Below are 23,395 nucleotides of genomic sequence, written 5' to 3' on the forward strand. Positions count from 1 at the left end.
TGAGAAGGGAAAAAGGAGTAGGGAGAGGAGGGGAGGAGGGGAGGGGGAAAAAAGAGGAGGGGGAGGGGAAGGGGAGGGGGGGAAGGGAGGGGGAGGGGGAGGGGGAGGGGGGGAAGGGGGGAAGGGGGGGGATCGGGTGAGGTCTCAGGAGTGGGAGGCATAGACCAGTTACGGTTGTGGTGAAAAAAAGGTCATCTTCCGTTCATCTGGAAAAGGTGTAGGTGTTCATCTCACGGGGGAATATGCCATGAGTGTTGCTGGAGCGATTGGTTTTGATGTTCCCATTGCAGGGTTAGTGTCAGAGATTGTTGGTACAAGTTCCGAGGTGTATTAGGTGTATTAAGTCGCTCCTGTGACTCCAAGGAGTCTAGGGAAAGTTCCTACATCAGATACATTCGGAAAGACCTTAGGGTGGGTGTCTTAGGTGGGGTGGGTAGAGGCCTGTTGTAAGGTGGGTTGAAACATAAACAACGGAAAAAAACAAAATAGGTGTGAAAACCAGAACATAAACTTCGTTGGTGAACGATCCTATGTAGGTTGGGTCAGGAAGTCCAGAAATGTGCTCTTTTCAGGCCTCCTGGTGGCTCCTGCGAGGGGTTGCAGGCTGTCCCAGGGCTTGGTGATCCAGGTCACGATGGGAGGTATGGGCTCCGGGTGAAGGGGGACCCGATCTTCGGCGTCTGGAGCGATGTCTTTGCGCTTTCGGTGAGGGGTTATGTGATAGCGGTCGCCATGACTCTGATGGGAAATGAAACGTGCACCAGTCCGGGAGCTCCGTCATGGGTAGATCAAGCTGCTCACAGAAGGCAGGTAAGTCATCCGGGGATCTTAGGAGAGCTGTGCGGCCTCTGGCGGTAGCAGACAAGCAGAACGGGAATTTTCAACGATATTGAATGTTCCTCGCCGTGAGTTGGTCCAGCAGGGGACGCAAAGCGCGTCTGTTCTGCAGTGTAGTTGGTGACAAGTCTTGAAAAAGCTTAATCTCTATGCCATTATGCTGTACAAGGCCTCTTTCTCTGGCTTTTTTCAAAATTTCTTCCTTGAGAGGAAAATTCACTATACAGCATATAACATCTCTTGGGGGCTCATTATCCCTGGGAGGTGGTCTGAGGGCCCGGTGTAACCGCTCCATCTCGGTCGGAGAGTCTGGTGGCCGGTTTAGAAGGTCATTAAAAATGGCGCATATAACTTGGGGTAGTGAGCCTACTTCCATGCCTTCGGGGACCCCCCTCACCCAAATGTTATGTCTCCGGCCCCTGTTATCAAGGTCCTCGACCTGGCGATGGAGATCATAGAGATATGAAAGTTGGGCATCGTAGGTGTGCTGCACTTGCCTGATAGCAGCTGTATGGAGCTGCGTAGTTTGCTCCACGTCTGATATGCGGGCCGCCACTGCCTGGATATCCATCTTCAGGTCTAAGATTGCCGCTTTCAGGGTGCCTGTGATGTTGTTAGTGATATCGGATGCTACGTGCTGTAAGTCTGATAGGTTCACTGCCGAGTATCTCCTTTTTCAAGCTGGGAGTCTGAGCCGTGACTGGGGGAGGTAGGGCCTGAGGCCTGTGGTGTCTGTGGAGCCTCGTGGTCACCTGACCGAAGTGTGCAAAATATCTCCGGGATATTTCGGCTGAGTTGTGTAACCGGGTCTTTCGGTGTCCGGGAGGCAGAGACACTCCTATTTGACTTCCCCATCATGAAAGAAGGCGGCGGTTCCCCGTAGAAAGCTGGTTATAGTCCTCCAGTGGCAGGAGCTCTGTGCTCAAGTGGCCATTCTGGGAATCAGCCAAGCCACGCCCCTCTGCTGCATATTTTTTTGTCCCCTGCCTGCCCCCCTTTTTTAAATTTTCAGCCATAGTTTTTCTGACTGAGATACTGGTGTTCCCCCTTTTTTATTGTAATTATCTTTATAATTTTTACCTTTCTATTAGTGGCCGTCCTCAATTTAAAGTACACCAAACACCACCTTTCATTCAATAAAGTGCAACCAATCACACATTTGCCAGTATCTATTAAATTTGGATAAAAAGCCCTCTATCATGTCTGGGAGGTGAACAAGGAGTAGGGATGAGCTTCGAGTTCGAGTCGAACTCATGTTCGACTCGAACATCGACTGTTCGCTAGTTTGCCGAACAGCGAACAATTTGCGGTGTTCGCGGCAAATTCGGAAACCGCGGAACACCCTTTAAAAGTCTATGGGAGAAATCAAAAGTGCTCATTTTAAAGGCTTATATGCATGGTATTGTCATAAAAAGTGTTTGGGGACCTGGGTCCTGCCCCAGGGGACATGTATCAATGCAAAAAAAAGTTTTAATAATGCTCAAAGTGAAACAATAAAAGTGTAATATTTCTTTAAATTTCATACCTGGGGGTGTCTATAGTATGCCTGTAAAGGGGCGCATGTTTCCCGTGTGTAGAACAGTCTGACAGCAAAATTACATTTCAAAGGAAAAAAAGTCATTTAATACTACTCGCGGCTATTAATGAATTGTCGGTCCGACAATACACATAAAAGTTCATTGATAAAAAGGGCATGGAATTTCCCCACAGGGGAACCCCGAACCACAATTTAAAAAAAAATGGTGTGGGGGGTCCCCCTCAAAATCCATACCAGACCCCTTAGGTCTGGTGTAGATTTTAAGGGAACCCCGCACCAACATTTTTTTTTAAAAATGGCGTAGGGACCCCCAAAAATCCATACCAGACCCTTATCCGAGCACGCAACCTGGCAGGCTGCAGGAAAAGAGGGGGGATGAGAGAGTGCCCCCCCTGAACCGTACCAGGCCACATGCCCTCAACATTGGGAGGGTGCTTTGGGGTAGCCCCCAAAACACCTTGTCCCCATGTTGATGGGGACAAGGACCTCATCCCCACAACCCTTGCCTGGTGGTTGTGGGGGTCTGCGGGCAGGGGGCTTATCGGAATCTGGAAGCCCCCTTTAACAAGGGGACCCCCAGATTCTGGTCCCCATGTGTGAAATGGTAATGGGGTACAAAAGTACCCTTACCATTTCACAAAAAAAGTGTCAAAAATGTTAAAAATGACAAGAGACAGTTTTTGACAATTCCTTTATTTAAAGTCTTCTTTCCATCTTCTTCGGGTCTTCTTCCTTCTTCCTTCCTTCTTCCTTTGGTTTCTTCCTCCATCTTCTTCTTCCTCTGCTTCTGCCTCCGATCCTCTGCTTCTTGCTCTGGTGTTCTCGTCCGGCATCTTCCTCCATGGCATCTTCTTCCCCACTTCGTTCTTGGGCCGCTCCGCATCCATGGGAGGCTCCCGCTGTGTGACACTTCGACACTTCTCTTCTTCTGACACTTCTTATATAACGGAGGGTGGGGCCACCCGGTGACCCCGCCCCCTCTGACGCACTGGGACTTGACGGGGACTTCCCTATGGCTTTCCCCGTGACATCAGAGGGGACGGGGTCACCTGGTTACTCGTCCCCCGTCTTTTGCTGCGGCCTGCCAGGTTGCATGCTCGGATAAGAGTCTGGTATGTATTTTTAGGGGGACCCCCACCCCATTTTTTTTTTTAATTTTGGCGCTGGGTTCCCCTTAATATCCATACCAGACCTGAAGGGCCTGGTATGAAATTTCAGGGGACCCCCACACATTTTTTTTCTTAATTTTGGTTCAGGGTTCCCCTGTGGGGGAATCCTATGCTGTTTTTATTAATGAACTTTTATGTGTATTGCCGGACTGACAATTCATTATAGCCGCGAGTAGTTTTAAATAACTTTTATTCCTTTAGAAATGTCATTTTGCTGTCAGACTGTTCTAAACACGGGAAACATGCGCCACTTTACAGGCCTTCTGTCTACTCTTCGACAGGGAAAGGTGACACATGTGCCATGCCTGGCACATGTCCTCAATTTGGAAGTGGAGCATTTTATAAACAGGTACCCAGGGTTGCAAGATTTGTCTGTAGCCATTTCTGGTGGTCACACACAGCCAGTGTTCATTTGGCTGAATTCAATAGAAATTCCACCTGCCCATAAACTGCCTGATTTGTGACTTGCCCACCAGGTGGAACCCGACTTTAGCAATGATGCAGTGGCTGCACATGCAGCAGAAGGTCACCAACAAGTACCTGTGAGAGTATGGCACAAGGACAGGCTCAGGGGAGCTCGGCTTTTTTCCCAATGCCAATGGCTGCTGATAAAGGATATATGCACTGTACTGTCACCATTTGAGGAGGCAACAAGGGTGGTGAGCCGTGTCAATGCATGCATCGTGAAACTATCCCTCTTGTTACCCTGATGAAGCATACCCTGCGTGGCATTATGGATGTGCACTTGAGGTAGAGCAGTGGGAGGAAGAAGAGGACTTCCTTATCTCTCAAGGCCCGCTTTATACAGATCACCTCTGTGATGCCACAGAGCACACAAGAAGAGGAGGAGGATTCTGGCAGTTTTGAGGCATTGAAGCAGATAAAGACATCTGTCATACCTTAAGAGATGGTTTTTCAGTCCCCAAAAACCTTGGGAGTAGTATGTGGCTGGGAGGAGGCAGTTCTGTAATCCTCAGTGACTCACAAGGACTCTGCTTCTCATGCCTCCGCAAACTTGCAGTGCATGGGCTCCCTTGTACTTCAAACCTGTGAAAGGACCAGAGAATTTGTGGCTTCGAGGATAAGGATCATTATTGGTTGGCAACCTTACTTGACCACCATTACAAGGGGAAAGTCTCGGAACTCATCCTGCCCTTGCAGAAGGAGCACAGAATGAAATATTTTGAGGACACCTTAAAGAGGAGTTTATGTAACACCTTTCCAGACTCTGGTAGGTTACAGTCTCATGGAAGTTTTGAGGCTTATTTTGGTCAAAGGAGAAGTGGTGGAGAAGGGGGCAGACTCTGTTGACGGTCTGACATTTATCAAAATAAATCAGTCCGTGATTAGCAGCAGCTACCAAGCCCCTCATGCCAATGTCGCTGATTAAATGTTCTTGGGATCTGGAATCTCTGCAAGACTGTGAAGACTGCCTGGCTTTATGGGTGTTGATTTTATCTTGAAATCATTTTTGATACAGGTTTCATGGGCACAATTAACACCCAAGGACCAATTTTTCCACACCTGTTGGACAGGTGCATATGATTTAAATTTCTTACAGCAACCAATTCTTGCTTTCTTTAGGAGTCCCTTTATATGGTTAAGGTTTGAAGGCAACACCAACACCCAAAGTCCACTTTTTCTGCACCTGTTTGACAGGTGTATATAATTTTAATTTTTTTACAGAAAGGACAATTCTTGCTTTCATCAAGAGTACCTCTGTAAGTTTATGGTGTGAAGGCACCACCAACACCCAAAGCCCAATGTTTCCAAACCTGTTACCTCTATCCAAAGTTTGTGAAAAAGACACCAGACTTTATCTAAAAAAAATTGCTAATCTTGGCCTAAGTGTACTATATTTTGGCTTCTTTGAATGAAGCGTGCTCATTGTGGTGCAAAACCTAGTTATTTCCATGTAAAGTCTGCCAGAGACTTTTTCCCAAAAACCTCTAATCTTTTTCCGAGTGCACTAGATTGCGGCCTCATCATACAGACTGGCTCCCCAAGCTGTTGTTTACAAAATAAAGAAAACTTGCAGGGAAAAAACAATTTAAATTTATTTTTTTATATACAGTATGTCAGTTTTGCTGCAGCAGATTCTATACACAGTACAGGCAGACTAAGGGGGCCCCCAGGCACTATATTTTAAGGGTTTTTTATTGTTTCACTTTAAGTATCATTAAAATCACTGCTCCTTTCAAAAAGATTTTTAGAAAAAAATTCGATTTTTTTTGGCCAACATCTTGCATATAAGCCTTCAAAATGGGGACTTTTGATTTTTCACTTATGGGTCCCATAGATTTTATTAGGGTTTGCGGTTTGGGTCCGATTTTTTGTGATGTTCGAGAGTTTTGGCGCGAATGGAACCAGGGAGTGTTCGGTTCACCTAACTCTAATGTGTAATTCCATGAGCACAGCTCAGTCCTGCAAGAATGCCTGCCACTACTGGAAGAAGAAAGGAGAGTCCTGGTGATTTAATCACCCAGTTTGAAGACTGTGGCGTAAAAAGGTAGTTATAGTGCTATAAAAATATTATCGTTGAACTCAATTTGACTTTTTTCAGCCTGATTAACTGTGTAACTATATGTGTTTAGGTTAGTTTAATAACATTATATCAAGACCATTTTTTTCTACTATTCCTCACTATAAAAAAGTGTATGGTTATCGTGTACACATCTAAATTAACTAACTATATTTACCACACTTAGATATAATGTTCAGAACAAAGATACAATTGATCAATTAGTTCAATAGCTTTTTTTGGTTCCTTAATCAGGTAAACAGAACATCAATCAGGCAACATATTCCCTTAATTAGTCTCCAAGCACCTCAATCAGATGTGTATTCAATTAAATGAGAAATGATTAAGACCTTTAAAAGGCTATCTGTCTTACTAACCTTGAATTCATATGGATTTCAAGATGATCCTGAAATAAATTTGTGCCTATAGGCTGGAATAGCTATTTGACAGCTATAGCTTTTGGGTATAAACGTGTAAATGTAAAGATGGTTATTCTTTAAGTGATGAATTTTGAAGTTTCTGAGTTTTTATTAAGCACCTACATAACTGCCATACACACTGTACAGGGTAAGAAAAAATAATAAAAAATAGCAGCTTGAATGAATATTTAGAATTGTAGGCTTAATTGTAACCAAGGTGTCTTAAATTATATTTTTTGTCTCGAAGCATTGCCATAGTTTATTTTTAATACTGTTCACCATTACTGTCATATTTCATAAGTTCATAGCCTTATTCACATTCAAAGTGTCAATTCAGTCCTAAAATTGTCAAAGCCATCCATAACTTGAATTCATATTCTTTAAGAATAATTGCATAAACTGTCTAGTTTGAGAATAAAATGTGAAATACATAGCTAACTCTTTTAGAGTTCATACATTTGTTAATATAATAAAAGTAGAGGTCACACTAGTCCATTTTCTCTGGGAAATATACACCTTCTATTGAATTTACAGTGTCTACCTTATAAAACAAACTTGGACTCAATTAATTTAACATTTTACTTCAGCCCTAATACTTAAAGAATTTTTTTTTATATTTAAAAGAAAAAATATTTAGTTCACAAATACTTGAGGATGCCCCATGAGGTGCTCGGGGCATGTGTTCAGGGTCGGAAGGAAACTTGAATTTCTGTTCTTTAAATACTAGATCAAATTAGAGTCACAGTCACAGCATAAGGACATGATAACTCAGTAATGTTGAGCTGGCTCAATAGTACCACTGTCTTGTTGAAGAATGTAAATATGTAATACACACATTTACCTCACTAAAAAGAAATGAATAAAAACATATTTTTCAATTGTTCTGAACATAATAATAAAGGAAATTAACCATACAAACAATAAACATTAACTAAACTGGAAACAAAAATTTTGAACTGATTATCTTAATTTGATATCGAAATTAAGGAAAAATTTAACCTTCAGAAACTTTCCAACAATGGCAAGTGTATATATACATCTATACATGCACACGTTTTTATTTCATTGTTGAAAATAATAAAATGTACAGTACATTAAGTTGTAATGCATTAAGCAGATATGACTTATTTTTCAAAGAAGCAATATGGAACAGGATTATGCCATTTCTTTATTGCACTAAACATCAAAAACCACCAGTCTGAACTTGCTGCCCAGCTTATGCCCATTTGCAGGTGTTTGAATTGTAAAAAGCAATAAAACTACTGAGAAAAGAAAACTAAATAATAATACAGTTATTGTGCAGTTATTAAAGCTGGCATGTTTATTTAATAATTAACTAATTAGAGGCTTGGTAGCATCCATCCTAACCCCTTAATGACCGCTTAATGACCAAGGGTAAAACAAACCTTAACGCCCAAATCCAGTTTTGTAACTGTGTGAGGAAAACTGTACATATGATTACAACCACTCTGTGTATCCATATAGATTACACCTTTATTTCAGGACAATTTGGATTTTCATTTGGTGGTAAATGGTAATATATATCTCCTTCTAGGAAGGCTGTCCACAAGGTTTAGGAGTGTGTCTAAGGGAAAGTTTGAACATTTTTCCAGAAGAGCATTTGTGAGGTCAGGTACTGATGTGGACGAGAAGGCCTGGCTCGCAGTCTCTGCTCTAATTCATCCCAAAGGTATCAGGTTGAGGTTGTGTAGGCCAGTCAAGTTCCTCCACCCCAAACTCACTCTTCCATGACTTTCATTTTAATTATTATTATATTTTGCCTCAGCAGCAACACTAAAAATATTTAAGGCATAATTGCTGTTCCTTCATTCTGCATTGCAGTCACTACTCCTCTGCATCAGCAGTGGTTCCCTTTTTTTTCTTTTTCAGCAGCAGCAAAAAAAAAATCTCCATAATTGCTGTTCCTTCTCCTGAGCCGCAGGTAGTCTTCCTTCTGCGTCACCACTGTTTTTTTTCTTTTTTTTGGCTTTCTTCACTTTTTTTACATTTATTTATTTTTATTTTTTTGCAGCAGTTCTCCAAAATTGCTTTACCCTTATTTTCTTTATTAGAAAGAAAAATAGTGCACCAAGCATAAGAGTATTGCAATCAAGCAACATATTTCAATCCCACACACTATAATAAAAAGTTATAAAAATTCCCCCCAAAAATCCCCATTATGTCCAAAAGGCCAACAAGGAGAGGCAGACACTCACAGGCCACAAAAAGAGGGCAAGTAGCCTCTGTGTCCACAGTGAAAAGTGGTAGTCGAGGACATGGTGCATCCACTGCAGGCGGGGCACGCTTATTCTTTTTCTCTGGTGCCAGCTGTGTTATTGAGCCACAGCATGTACAAGAGTTGGTGGAGTGGATAACTAAGCCATCCTCATCCTCCTCATCCTCTGTCACCCAGGCTCATACTAGTTTTCCTTCCATCCCAGCTGCCAAAGCGGCCTATGCTACAGGCTCCTTGTCCACAGCTACTCCTTCCGTAGCCCCACAATAATACACGGAGGAGTGACCTGAATTATTCTATCATAGTGCCAGTTACATGCTGCTGGTGGATACGCAGCAATTTGGAGGCTCCGATGCTGGTTCTCAGGTTGAGGAAGGGAGAAACATGAGCCTAGAGAGAGGGGGTGCCAATAACGGACAAGACACTAGCAGTCATGTTCCCCCAGCTGCAGCATTGTCAGGAACCATGAATCAGACTGAGACAAAAGTGCAGTAAAAATCACACTATTTAATAAAATGGTAAAATGGTATAAACAGAGCAAAAGTAGTCAAAACATAGCCAAAGTTCGGTAACCAGGACGGGTAGTCAGAACAAGCCAGAGAAACAGGAGTCCAGAGATCAGCGAAGTAAGGTGCAGCAAACAGGATCAGGAACCAGGAGTGAAGTCAGCCAAGCAAAAGTCTTTCACAGGAAAACACATCAAAGATAATCCAGATATGTTGACCAAGGCAAAGGCGCAGAAGATCTGATCCAAGGAGTTTATATAACCAGCAGCTCCAGCTGACTAGCAGGAAATGAAGACCAGGTGAGTCACTGTGGAAGAAAGTCTTTGGCAATTAACCAACAGCTGAGCACAGAGCTCTGAGAAGGAAGGGCTAAACCTAAACTGGACAAGCATACTTCCTTGCTTGACAAGACATATAATGACCTGCATTGCCATCAGTTGGCAACAGCATCTAAAAAAGACCAACATCATAAAAAAATGCAGACTTCTCCTTGCTGCTCATCTGGGATCTCTACCCCTACTATACCTCAAGTTTTCTCAAAAACCTCCACTGAGAGGGATGATGGTATAGCAATGGGTGCCACAGGTACTTGCACCCAATCTGCTAGCAGTACACCACCTGTTGATTTCACCAGGCAAATTTCACAACCCCAGTTGCTGAAACGTAAAAAAAAAATACTGTCCCAGCCATCCACATGCTCAGTATCTAAATGCTAGTTCGGCCAAATTGCTTGCACTACAATTATTGTCTTTTCATCTGGTAGACCCTGCTCCCTATCGTGAATTTGAGGAATGTGCTGTACCACAGTGGCAGGTTCCAAAAAGAAATGTATTTTCACGTATGGCCATGCCAGCTCTATACCATCATGTGGGAGGCAATGTTTTGACCTCATTAATTCACATTACTGCTGACACATGGACCAGCAGGCATGGTCAGGGATGTCACATTTCCTTCACAGTGCACTGGGTAACTCTGCCGGCAGCTGGGAAAGATTGCAGGACAGGGTTCAGTGCTGGTTCTTGTTCCACCACCACGCCTCCAAAAAGCTGGTGGTGATTCTGCCACATCTGTCTGCTCCACCCCCTCCTCTTCTTCTTCCTTTATGGCCTCTTCTGCTCAATTGTCCTCTGAACCAGCAGTGCTTCCTAAGCATTCAAATGACTACTAGCAGTCAGGCTAAAAGATGCCATGCGTTGCTTCAGTCAATCGGTCTAGGGGACAGGAGTCACACCGGGGCAGAGATTCTGTCAGTTCTGCAGGGGCAGGCTCAGAGGTGGTTGATGCCAGGGCAGCTTGAACTAGGTATTGTTGTATGCGACAATGGCACCAACCTTCTCTCTCCCCTCTGACAAGGACATTTGACACATGTTCCATGCTTGGCACATGTCCTGAATTTGGTGGTGCAGTGTTTCTTGAACAGGTACCCAGGCTTATAAGATCTTGTGAGGCAGGCCTAAAAAGTCTTTGGTCATTTCCTGTGGTCATACAATGCCAGTGTTCGGCTGGCTGACATTCAATGGGAATTCAACCTGCCCATCAACCGCCTCATTTGTGACATGCCCACCAGGTGGAACTCAACATTGGCAATTCTGCAGTGGCTGCACACGATGAGTATCAATGAGGATCAATGAGTATCTGTGTGAGTATGGTGCAAGACAGGCTTAGGGGAGCTTGACTTCTTTTCGCCACACCAATGGCTGCTGATGAAGGATGCATACACTGTCTTGTCACAATTTGAGGAGGCCACAGAATGGTGAGCCGTGACAATGCATGCATCAGTGACACTATCCCTCTAGTCTTCCTGACGGAGCACATGCTTCATGGAATTATGGACAGGGCACTTGAGGCAGAACAGCGGGAGGAAGAAGAGGACTTCCTTTCCTCTCGTGGCCCCCTTTATGCAGATACCATCCCTGCAGGGTTGCAAAACACACTGGAGGAAGAGGAGGAGGATTGTGGCAGCATGGATGTAGAGGATAACATACAGCAGTCTTCAAAGAATGGTTTTCAGTCCCCAGAAACCCAGTTGTACGTGGCTGGGGGAGGTAGTTCCTGACAATGTTGTCCTTAGTGACCCAGAGGAATCAGAATCTCATCCCTCCTCAAACTTACGCTGCATGGGCTCCCTGATTCTGCAAAGCCTGCAAAAGACCCAGAGGATTTGTGGTATCAAGGAGAGGGATCATTACTGGTTGGCAACCCTTCTTGATCCACATTACAAGGGTAAAGTTGCAGAGCGCATCCTGCCTTCGCAGAGGGAGCAGAGGATGAAACATCTTGATGCCTTGAAGAAAACTATGTGTAACACCTTTCCAGACACTGGGAGGTTGTCATTTCCTGGACAATGTGTTTCTGAGGCTTTGTTCAGTCAAAGGAAGAGCAGTGGAGAAGTCGGCCAACTGATCAATGTCTTTAAACAATTCTTTAGTCCTCAACGCCCAGGGATGTTAGTTTTAAGAAACCATCGGCAGCGTCTGTATCATATTATGCAGGATTATCTAGGGGCAAGAGCAGACTTGGAGACCTTTCCAACTAAGCATCCGCTGGGTTACTGGGTCTTGAGGATGGACCACTGGCCAGAACTTGCTCAATATGCAATCGAGCTACTGTCCTGCATCCAGTGTGCTTTCCAAATGGACATTCAGTGCTGCTGAAGGTTTTGTGATGGATAAAAGAGTACATCTGTCCACAGACTCCGTTAACTGGCTGACATTTATCAAAATGAATCAGTCCTGGATCAACGGCAGCTATCGAACCCCCGATGCTGATGTAACTGATTGAATTTGCTAGGGATCTGGTATCTCTTGATGATTGCCTATGCTGACTATGCTATTCCTGAATCTTGATTATGCTAGCTTTCAATAATGTTTTTGGTTTAGGGCATCACCAACCCCCAAAGCCCAATTTTTCTGCACCTGTTTGACAGGTGCTTGTCCTTTTAATTATTTTCTCATTTTTAACAGCAGGGCCCGTTCCTGCACCCAGCAAGAGTAACTGTGAGGGGTTACAGTGTTCAGGCACCACCAACACCAAGGGCCCAATTTTTCTGCACCTATTTGACAGGTTCATATCATTTCAAATTTTAAAAATAAATTTAACAGTAGGGCCCATTCCAGCGCCCAGCAAGAGTAACCATGAGGGGTTACAGTGTTCAGGCATCACCAACACCCAAGGCCCGATTTTTATACACCTGTTTATCTGGGGCATGTCATTTCAATTATTGAACTCATTTTTAACAGCAGGGCCCATTCCTGCACCCGTCAAGAGTAACTGTGAGGGGTTACAGTGTTCAGGGACCACTAGGGATGGGCGAACGGTTTTGGCCAAGCATAAGTTTGGCCTGAACATCATCCATTCAGATACATGCCTAACACCCAAACTTTTTGGGCACTTAGCAGGATGTTCACCTGCACAGTCAATGGGCTGTTAAGGCTCCCCAGCTGAGAGCTGATTTAAAGAAAATAATTGTAAAAAAGCTTGTACATTAAAAAAAAACAGCAAAGAAAAAGTGTGGGGGGAACCTTTGGGTCTGATATGGATTTTAAGGGGAACCCCATGACAGAATTGAGAACAAAATGGTGTGGGTTTCTCCAAAATCCATACGGTATAGATTTTAAAGGAAACTCCACATCATTTTTTTTTTTAAAAACAGCGTGAGGTCCCCCCCCAAAATCCATACCGGGCCCTTTGGGTCTGGATGGATTTTAAGGGAAACCCCATGTCAAAAAAGAAAAAATGGTGTGGGGTCCCCTCCATATCCACACGAGACCCTTAGGTCTGGTATGGATTTGAAGGGAAACCCCACACCAAAATAGAAAACATGGCATGGGGTCCCCCCAAATCCATACCAGACCCTTATCTGAGCATGCAGCCGGGCAAGTCAGGAGAGGGGAGGGGATAAGCAAGCGCCCCCCTCTCCTGAACCATACCAGAGCACCTTGTCTCCATGTTCAAAGAAGGGGAGCAAAGGGGAGGGGGATTTCCATGCCTACCCTGGTTGCGGCCCGTGTGGGTCGTCCCCTCTGAGCTGCCAGCCATGGCTCCCGGTTGAAGGTGCCTACGGATGGCTTGTGGCACTCTATAGAAAAAAAGGAAAAGGAGGACCACCCTTAAAAATTCATGCCTTATCACACAATACCTCTCCTCATATATAGAGGCCATATCCGTAACCGTAAACAAGCATACTAAAAAAGGAAGAAAGGGACCAAGGAGAAACACAAGGAAGTGGTCCTCCTTAGTCCAAAGATAGTTGCCGTGGGCAGTAATGGGAGAGTGGTATATATAAAAAATTAACAAAGTTTATTATGGTATTGTATTCTAAATTATACAATGATAACACCAACAGTTAAATGAATAAAGTTGGACCACTTCCTTGTGTTTCTCCTTGGTCTCTTTCTTCCTTTTTTAGTAGGCTTGCGGCACCCACCTACCATACCACCAACACACATACCTGAGTAAGTAAGCATGCACCAGGTGTGGGGTTCCTTTACCCCAACCCTGTTCACGCCCTTCATTAATTTAATTTTATCTTTGATTTATTACATATAACTCCTTTATTATAGATTTATCTCGTGCTTTGCTTCCGACTAGTGGTTCAAAGGCCAGGAAACATGTAGAGCTACCAAATGCCGTGTTCCTATCAAATATACCCAGATCTTCAAGCTATTATGTAATACAGGTGCAAGAGGCCAATGGTCCTGCAGGCATAATTTTGATTATGTTTTTATCCAATCATGGTTTGGTGAACCCTGGACTTTTATTGTGATTCTACCATGTAATACTAATGTTATTACCATGTTTTGCTATCACAATGTTCTGCAATTATCTTGCTTACCATTGATACCAGCATCTTATGTAATTACAGGGCTTTTTTTCAGGGGGAACTTGGTGGAACTTAGTTCCACCACCTCCGGCTCAGACCCTTTGGTGCCTGCTCACCGCAATCCTGGTATTTAATGCCCCTTTAAGACCCTCCTACTGTTTTCGTGAAAATTGACTGAACAAACCCACTATTTGATGTGATTTGGAGGGTGTGTGTAGAGGGATGGGTTTTGTGGGGCCATGGTTAAGTTCCAACACCTATTGTTTGAGAAAAAACGCCCTGTGTAATTATAACTGTAACAATCAATAAAATTCCTATTTGTTCACCAATGTATTCCTTTGCTACCACGCGCTTCATATAAAGTCCCAAATATCCCCTCTCTCCCTTTGCTCCCCTTCTTTGAACTCAATAGGGATGAAAACTCATGACCTCACCAGGCCATGGTTTAATTCAAAGTCTCCTGGGATGGAAATACATGACCTTACCAGGCCATGGCTTCGTTAAAGTCCCAGTCATTCTCTACTACTTATTGTCCCCATGTTGATGGGAACAAGGGCCTCTTCTCGACAACCCTGGGTTGTGGTTGTCATGGTCTGCAGGCAGGGGGCTTATCAGAATCTGGATGCCCCCTTTAACAAGGGGGCCCCCAGATCCCAGTCCCCCACTATGTGAATGGGTATCGGGTACATTGTACCCGATACCCATTCACCAAAAAAGTGTCAAAAAGTAAAAACCACAAGAAACTGTTTTTGACAAGTCCTTTATTAAAAAACATAAAAAATAAATAAAACTAGTGTCCCTTGATGTTAATCCATCATCAATGGAAAATGCCTTGATGTACCCCAAGAGAAAGAGCAAGAGGAGCAGAGGAGGTGGTGTTGTATGTGACACTGAAAGTACACTGAGATATGTGGCAGGAGAACCAGGAAAGAGCAGAATCACAGAGGTCAAGGGAGTGGAGTTTGTTGAGGAGAAGTGGGTGGATAACTGTGTTGAAGGCATCAGAAAGATCCAACAGTATGAGTATGGAGTATTGGCCCTTGGTTTTAGCAGTTAGTGGGTCATTTGTGAGTTTTGGTAGGGCAATTTCAGTGGAATGTAGGGGATCAAGAAGGTTGTTGTCAGTGAGGTAGGAGCTTGTATGGTTGTGGACAAGGTGTTCAAGAAGCTTGGAGGCAAACAGGAGAAGGGACATGGTCCAGTGAGGGTTTTTTTTAAGTATGGGGGTAACCAGTGCATGTTTGAGTAGGGAGGGAAAGGTGCCGGAAGGAGAGGCTGAAGATGTGGGTTAGAGAATTTAGGATGGAGCAGGAAGGTGGTTGCAGTAATTGTGAGGGGACATGGTCCAGGGGAAAGGTGGTGAAGTGGGCCGTGGAAAAGAGTTTGGCAACATTCTCAGTGGTAACAGGGCTGAAGGAGGAAAGTATTGAGTTTTGTGTTGGACCTGGTGTGTTGGTTTGGGAGGAAGCTGGACAGTGGATATCTTATCATGAATTGTGTTGATTTTGCTTGAAATGATTGGCAAACTCCTGGACAGTAAGCAAGTTGGTAGGTGGAGGCAGGGGGGGGGAGGGGGGCGAAGTAAGGAATCAAGGGTAGAAAAGAGTTGACAAGGTTTGGATGAGAGGGTTTTGATGATAGTGGCGTATTAGGTTTGTTTAGTAGTGTGGAGGCAGGAATTGTACTTGAGAAGGGCAGATTTGTAGAGGGTGAAGTCTTGCAGGGATTTAATTTAATGCTCGCTCAAGAGCAGGGCTGCATCTCTTGAGACTTATGATCAGAGGCGGCTCTAGACTTTGTGAGGCCTTAGGCAAAACTTAGACATGAGGCCCCACTAACTCCCATAATGGGAAAAATAATATAGGTGATAAAAATTAACTGTATAAATGCATATATTAACAGCCTTAAATCCTACAAACTCACAGTTTCTATAATTTTCTCTGACCAATTATTCTTTATTCAAATATCATTAAACATAGGATATCTCTCATATATACACACACACACACACACACACACACACACACACACACGCACACACGCACACACTTACTCATTATCCTCGGTGCTGTCTCTTAAATGTGAAATAAATTTGTCAACAAAGTATAAAACAAAAAGAAAATCATTTTACAACATATTCTTGCACATAACCCTGTTTAATGTAACAACAAGCATGCAACAAGTGATTTTTCTTTACAAAAATGTAAAACATAAAACATAAATATGTAACTTTGTATATTTGCTCAGTAGTGCATGGAACATAAGGAGGTATAAAGTGCAATATTTTTCAAGTAACATAACATAACTTAGCTTCTTGCACTCTCCAGAAAAACTTCAATAAAAAATAAATAAATAAATTTGAACTTTAGTCAGAAAATGAAGTCCTGCTAGATCCCTTCAGGCCCCATTTGCAGGTATATAGCTATGAATTTTTTTTTACAAATGAGTGTCTATACTGTTTAAAATTTAGTAGTACACTGTCTCACCCTGCTTTGCACATGCTTACTTGCTCTCCATTTTTAGACTTTGCCAAGTTTGTAGAGGCAAATCTGCCGACAGTCTTAAAGTGGAATTAAACTCTCCTATCCTTTACAGCCAAGGAAGCTGCTTCTGTTTGATCTGCAACTACCATGGTGCTGCACCAACAAATGCCTGTCCATTCTGAACAGGTGTTTGTTTAGGGTGCCTGCAGGAAAACAGCCTGGTGTAAGGGTGTCCTATTAGCATAGACTTATGCCTGGGTCCTTTCTCAGGCCCTTACTGAAAGCCAACCAAAACAAAAAAACAAACCCTTTGTTTCAAAATACAACAATATTAATACAATACCACAATATATGTGCTAACTGTAGTTGAGGCTCATACACAACCCTCCTGGGAGGTTTTAACAGTAGTAAACTTTGTTAATGTTTCAGTATCAGAACAGTATCATACGTTTAATTCAGCAAAAGTTGGAGTTTCAAAACATTCGCCTACATTTTGCAGTTGTAAATTCATCTATCACAGATGAATAATTTAATTTTGAAGCCAGATCACGTTCAATGGACAAAACTGCTAAGGCAGATAATCTCTCTTGGCTCATAGTCGATCTTAAGTATGTTTTTATTAATTTTAGTTTTGAAAAGCTCCTCTCAGCTGATGCAACAGTAACTGGAATTGTTAAGATGACTCTTAATGCAACATAGATGTTTGGATAAACGTCAGTTAAATTGTTATCAATGAGGTATTTCAAGGAACCGGACATATCCAATTTTGGAGGAACAGTACGCATACACATTCGTAGCTCTTCATACAATTCCAGACCTCTTATGTCAGAATCAGAAGAATTGGGTAAAGTAAGTAGGGCTTCAAGTTCTTTGCAGTTTTGTAATAGGTCTTTTTTAGATTTCATGCATAAAGAGGAGATATCATATAAAAATCCAAAATTGCTGACATAGCTTTTTAAACCTTCAAAGCGAGGCTCAGCACTAGCATGAATCTTGTCGGCAATAACATTGAAATATTCTGCTCTAAACCTGTCTACAGGGTTAACAACTGCTTCATCTGGACACTCATAATCAAACATTCTTTTGGTCCTGCGTATCCTGAACTGTCGAAATTCCCTTGGAATGTCCATTTCTTCAGCAATTTCTCTGGCAGTAGCAATGGCAGAATTAGAATGGCCATTTTGTCGATATTCTTTCAGCCAGCACAGGAATGCCTCCAAATGTTTTACTGCAGTGTCCAGCTGCATACAAGACTTTTGCCACACCTTGCTGATAAGGTTGATTTTTACTAAAATCTCATACCATACAATCAATGACAGAACAAACTCGTATGACAAAATTTCTTCTTTTAGTGAATTACATTCACTACAGAAAGCAGGATCAGCATTCTTCTGTGCCATCTCTTCCAGGCACTCAGCGATTTCTTTAAGTTGGTAACGGACAGCCTTTACACTCTCAACTCTGCACTCCCATCTGGTTTCTGACAATGGCTTGAGGGTAATATTTACCTTCTCTTTTAAAATTGCCCATCTATTGGATGAGCCAGAAAATAATGTGTAAAGTCTTTGCAAAACCCCAAAAAATAATTTGGCTTTTGCACAAGATGCTGCTGCATCACCGAGAACCAAATTCCAACTATGACAACCACAGGGAGTAAAAAAAGCTAAAGGATTGATATTTAATATCCTAGTTTTTACACCACTTTTCTCCCCTCGCATGTTTGCTCCATTGTCATATCCTTGACCACGGCAATTTTTGATGTCCAAACCTGATTCCTCAATTTCCAGCAGTATGGTTTTAGTTAATTCTTCAGCTGTCATTTTGTCAACTGGTAAAAATCCAATAAAATGCTCTTCAACATCTCCTGATTTTTCATCAACATGTCGTAATACCACAGTCATCTGTTCAACGTGGCTCACATCCCTAGTGCAGTCAATAATTATGGAATAATATTTTGCTTGAAGAATTTTTTCAATAACTTTCTGTTTGACAAGTTTGGCCATCAATGAAATTAGTTCATTTTGTATGTTTTTTCCCAAGTAATGGTTGTGAATACGTTTCTCTTCAAATCGTTGCAAGTGTTGACGAAGAACAGGATCAAACCTTGCACAAAGCTTTATTAGATCAATAAAATTTCCACTATTCTCTTCCTCTAAATTATCTCTGTGCCCTCGAAATGGTAAGTTATGGCTTGATAAAAATTGAACAGTGGCTATAAGCCTTTCCAGAATTTCATGCCAACGTTGCTTTTCCAGGAGTATCTGCTTTTGCACCGACGCATCAATAGTTTTCCCACATCTAAATCTTTTCTCAGTTTCCATTCATGTGATGATGTTCTCTAAGTGGTCAGAACTATGTTCATGAAGACCAAGTCGATTGCTCAGGTTCTTCCAGTCATTGCAACCATCAGACACTAAAGCACTCCGTAGTGGTGAGAACAAACGACAGGCAAAACAGAAAACACAGTCCTTGCTTCTGGAATAAACTAACCAGCGCCTATCTTGTGTTTCCTTGTTACTTAGAACCCTGGTGTAATGAAAGTTAGAAAAATGTCTTTTCCCATTGTCTAATGGGTAAGTTACCCTTTCTTCCCTTACTGGTCCTTTCTGAATAAAACATATTCTGTCTTTATCTTCCACTGGGAAAATCCATTCTCCAGGATCATAACTTAGAGGCTGATATGAACACTCTGGTTGCTCAGAACTTGAAACATGAGGCTTTTCTTGAGTTCCTTCTTCTATGCTACACAAAATGGTACACAATTCAGGGTCAGCAGAAGTGCTTGGCTGTGAATCATCTTCTCTTTCAGTCAAAACTGATTCCATCGTCTCATGTTCACGCTCAGGCACCTCTTCACTTGTACTTATCTTGCCTGTCTTCAAAAACTTATGCATAGAGCCACGCAATTCCTGTTTGCATTCCTCAAAAGCAATATTTTTTTTTCTTTTTTGGTGACCAGATTCAAATTTTCGCCCTTTGTCACGTTCTCTTCCACTTTTATGCATATTTGTTTTAAAATTATGGAAAACTAAGGTAAATTCTGCTAATCTAGTAATTACACAGTGTGGTAACACACACAATTTTAGAACAAAATAAACAAAATGTAAAAATTTATAAGAAAACAAATACACTGATTAACAAGTGTACTTGTATAATGAGTTTTTCAGTGTGTATCTGACACAAAGCTAAGAGGCAGTCCAATCCAGTTAAGAGGTAGTCCAATCTGTGGGACAGTCAAACCCAGCTGAGAGACAGTCAAACCCAGCTATGGGAGTGTGACAGTTCAATCCAGCTATAGTACTGTGACAATCCAATCCACCTAAGAGACAGTCCAAAGCAGATAAGGGACAGTCCCAGATAAAGGACAGGCCAACCCAGCTGAGGGACAAGCCAACCCAGCTGAGGGACAAGCCAACCCAGCTGAGGGACAAGCCAACCCAGCTGAGGGACAGGCCAACCCAGCTGAGGGACAGGCCAACCCAGCTGAGGGACAGGCCAACCCAGCTGAGGGGCAGCGCAACCCAGCTAAGGGGCAGCGCAACCCAGCTAAGGGGCAGCGCAACCCAGCTAAGAGGCAGCGCAACCCAGCTAGCTAAGAGGCAGCGCAACCCAGCTAGCTAAGAGGCAGCGCAACCCAGCTAGCTAAGAGGCAGCGCAACCCAGCTAGCTAAGAAGCAGCGCAACCCAGCTAGCTAAGAGGCAGCGCAACCCAGCTAGCTAAGAGGCAGCGCAACCCAGCTAGCTAAGAGGCAGCGCAACCCAGCTAAGAGGCAGCGCAACCCAGCTAAGAGGCAGCGCAACCCAGCTAAGAGGCAGCGCAACCCAGCTAAGAGGCAGGGCAACCCAGCTAAGAGGCAGGGCAACCCAGCTAGCTAAGAGGCAGCGCAACCCAGCTAGTTAAGAGGCAGCGCAACCCAGCTAGCTAAGAGGCAGCGCAACCCAGCTAAGAGGCAGCGCAACCCAGCTAAGAGGCAGCGCAACCCAGCTAAGAGGCAGCGCAACCCAGCTAAGAGGCAGGGCAACCCAGCTAAGAGGCAGCGCAACCCAGCTAAGAGGCAGCGCAACCCAGCTAAGAGGCAGCGCAACCCAGCTAAGAGGCAGCGCAACCCAGCTAAGAGGCAGGGCAACCCAGCTAGCTAAGAGGCAGGGCAACCCAGCTAGCTAAGAGGCAGCGCAACCCAGCTAGTTAAGAGGCAGTGCAACCCAGCTAGCTAAGAGGCAGCGCAACCCAGCTAAGAGGCAGCGCAACCCAGCTAAGAGGCAGCGCAACCCAGCTAAGAGGCAGGGCAACCCAGCTAGCTAAGAGGCAGCGCAACCCAGCTAAGAGGCAGCGCAACCCAGCTAAGAGGCAGCGCAACCCAGCTAAGAGGTAGCGCAACCCACCTGAGGGACAGTCCAGCCCACCTGAGGGACAGTCCAGCCCACCTGAGGGACACAGTCACAGACCTCACACCCATGAAACAAGAGATGGTCAGAGACTGTACGGACAATGATACAGGAGATGGTCAGAGACTGTGTGTGTGGACAATAAAACAGGAGATGGTCAGACTGTGTGCGAACAATGATACAGGCAATGGTCAGAGACTGTGCGGACAATGATACAGGAGATTTTTTGGTAATGACAAGCAAACTCTTACCTGGCTGACACGGTAACAAACGTTGGAGCCACAGACAGGGTGCTGACAGACAATCACACCACAAAGATGCAGGAGATGGTCAGAGACTGTGCGGAAAATGATACAGGAGATGGTCAGACAATGATACAGGAGATGGTCAAAGACTGTGCGGAAAATGATACAGGAGATGGTCAGACAATGATACAGGAGACGGTCAAAGACTGTGCAGACAATGATACAGGAGACGGTCAGAGACTGTGCAGACAGTGATACAGGAGACGGTCAGAGACTGTGCAGACAGAGATACAGGAGACGGTCAGAGACTGTGCAGACAGTGATACAGGAGACGGTCAGAGACTGTGCAGACAGTGATACAGGAGACGGTCAGAGACTGTGCAGACAGTGATACAGGAGACGGTCAGAGACTGTGCAGACAGTGATACAGGAGACGGTCAGAGACTGTGCAGACAGTGATACAGGAGACGGTCAGAGACTGTGCAGACAGTGATACAGGAGACGGTCAGAGACTGTGCAGACAGTGATACAGGAGACGGTCAGAGACTGTGCAGACAGTGATACAGGAGACGGTCAGAGACTGTGCAGACAGTGATACAGGAGACGGTCAGAGACTGTGCAGACAGTGATACAGGAGACGGTCAGAGACTGTGCAGACAATGATACAGGAGACGGTCAGAGACTGTGCAGACAATGATACAGGAGACGGTCAGAGACTGTGCAGACAATGATACAGGAGACGGTCAGAGACTTTGCAGACAATGATACAGGAGACGGTCAGAGACTGTGCAGACAATGATACAGGAGACGGTCAGAGACTGTGCAGACAATGATACAGGAGACGGTCAGAGACTGTGCAGACAATGATACAGGCGACGGTCAGAGACTGTGCAGACAATGATACAGGAGACGGTCAGAGACTGTGCAGACAGTGATACAGGAGACAGTCAGACTGTGCAGACAATGATACAGGAGACAGTCAGACTGTGCAGACAATGATACAGGAGATGGTCCGAGACTGTGTGTGTGGACAATGATACAGGAGATGGTCAGACTGTGTGCGAACAATAATACAGGCAATGGTCAGAGACTGTGCGGACAATGATACAGGAGATGGTTTTATTTTGGTAATGACAAGCAAACTCTTACCTGGCTGACACGGTAACAAACGTTGGAGCCACAGACAGGGTGCTGACAGACAATCACACCACAAAGATGCAGGAGATGGTCAGAGACTGTGCAGAAAATGATACAGGAGATGGTCAGACAATGATACAGGAGACGGTCAAAGACTGTGCAGACAATGATACAGGAGACGGTCAGAGACTGTGCAGACAATGATACAGGAGACGGTCAGAGACTGTGCAGACAATGATACAGGAGACGGTCAGAGACTGTGCAGACAATGATACAGGAGACGGTCAGAGACTGTGCAGACAATGATACAGGAGATGGTCAGAGACTGTGCAGACAATGATACAGGAGACGGTCAGAGACTGTGCAGACAATGATACAGGAGACGGTCAGAGACTGTGCAGACAATGATACAGGAGACGGTCAGAGACTGTGTGCGGACAATGATACAGGAGATGGTCAGAGACTGCACAGACATGATACAGGATGCTGAGGGGAAAACAACAGAATGAGCATAATTGTGAACTTATCAATTTAAGTAATGCTTCTTCATTATCAGCAGGTTTAGGGAGAGGGTAAATAACACTGCTGTATTAGTTAACTGTAATAGAGAAAGTGGTGCACCATTCTGGCTTTACTGTCTGGCAGAGTAATATGAATCACAAAAATGGGTGCACAGAATTATAAATTTTTTGGTAGATGAAAAATTTCACACATATGTGTGTGAATAGCTGTTTGCCTGACGTTCATTTTGAAAGCAGAACTGCAGCAAGAAAAAAAAAAAAAAAACACAAAAATAAAATTTCATTCAACGGCCTTCCTCAAAGCCCACACTGGAATGTACATGCCCTCAGCCTGTCATTCAAGTAAGGAGAAACAGCACAATGATGATCCCATCCAGTGGCGGCTGGTGCTCAAATTTTTTGGAGGGGCGCAAAAAAAAAAAGAAAAAAAAACATCAATTGCAGCCTCACTGTGCCATCAAATGCATCCACTGTGCCATCAAATGCAGCCTCACTGTGTCCCATCAAATGCAGCCTCACTGTCCCCATCAAATGCCGCCACTGTGCCCAATCAAATGCAGCCTCACTAGGCACAAT

At 43.9% G+C, this 23,395-nt stretch overlaps 1 protein-coding gene across 1 annotated transcript; it reads right to left on the reverse strand.

Moving 5' to 3' along the window:
• Positions 1-17,003: 17,003 nt before the first annotated feature.
• On the reverse strand, positions 17,004-18,851 carry LOC141127614 (zinc finger MYM-type protein 1-like). The gene has a single exon (XM_073614240.1). The coding sequence runs from the start codon at positions 18,849-18,851 to the stop codon at positions 17,004-17,006; it is 1,848 nt and encodes a 615-aa protein (XP_073470341.1).
• Positions 18,852-23,395: the final 4,544 nt, after the last annotated feature.

Source organism: Aquarana catesbeiana, linkage group LG02 (genome assembly GCF_042186555.1).
Source record: "Aquarana catesbeiana isolate 2022-GZ linkage group LG02, ASM4218655v1, whole genome shotgun sequence".
Taxonomy (NCBI): domain Eukaryota; kingdom Metazoa; phylum Chordata; class Amphibia; order Anura; family Ranidae; genus Aquarana; species Aquarana catesbeiana.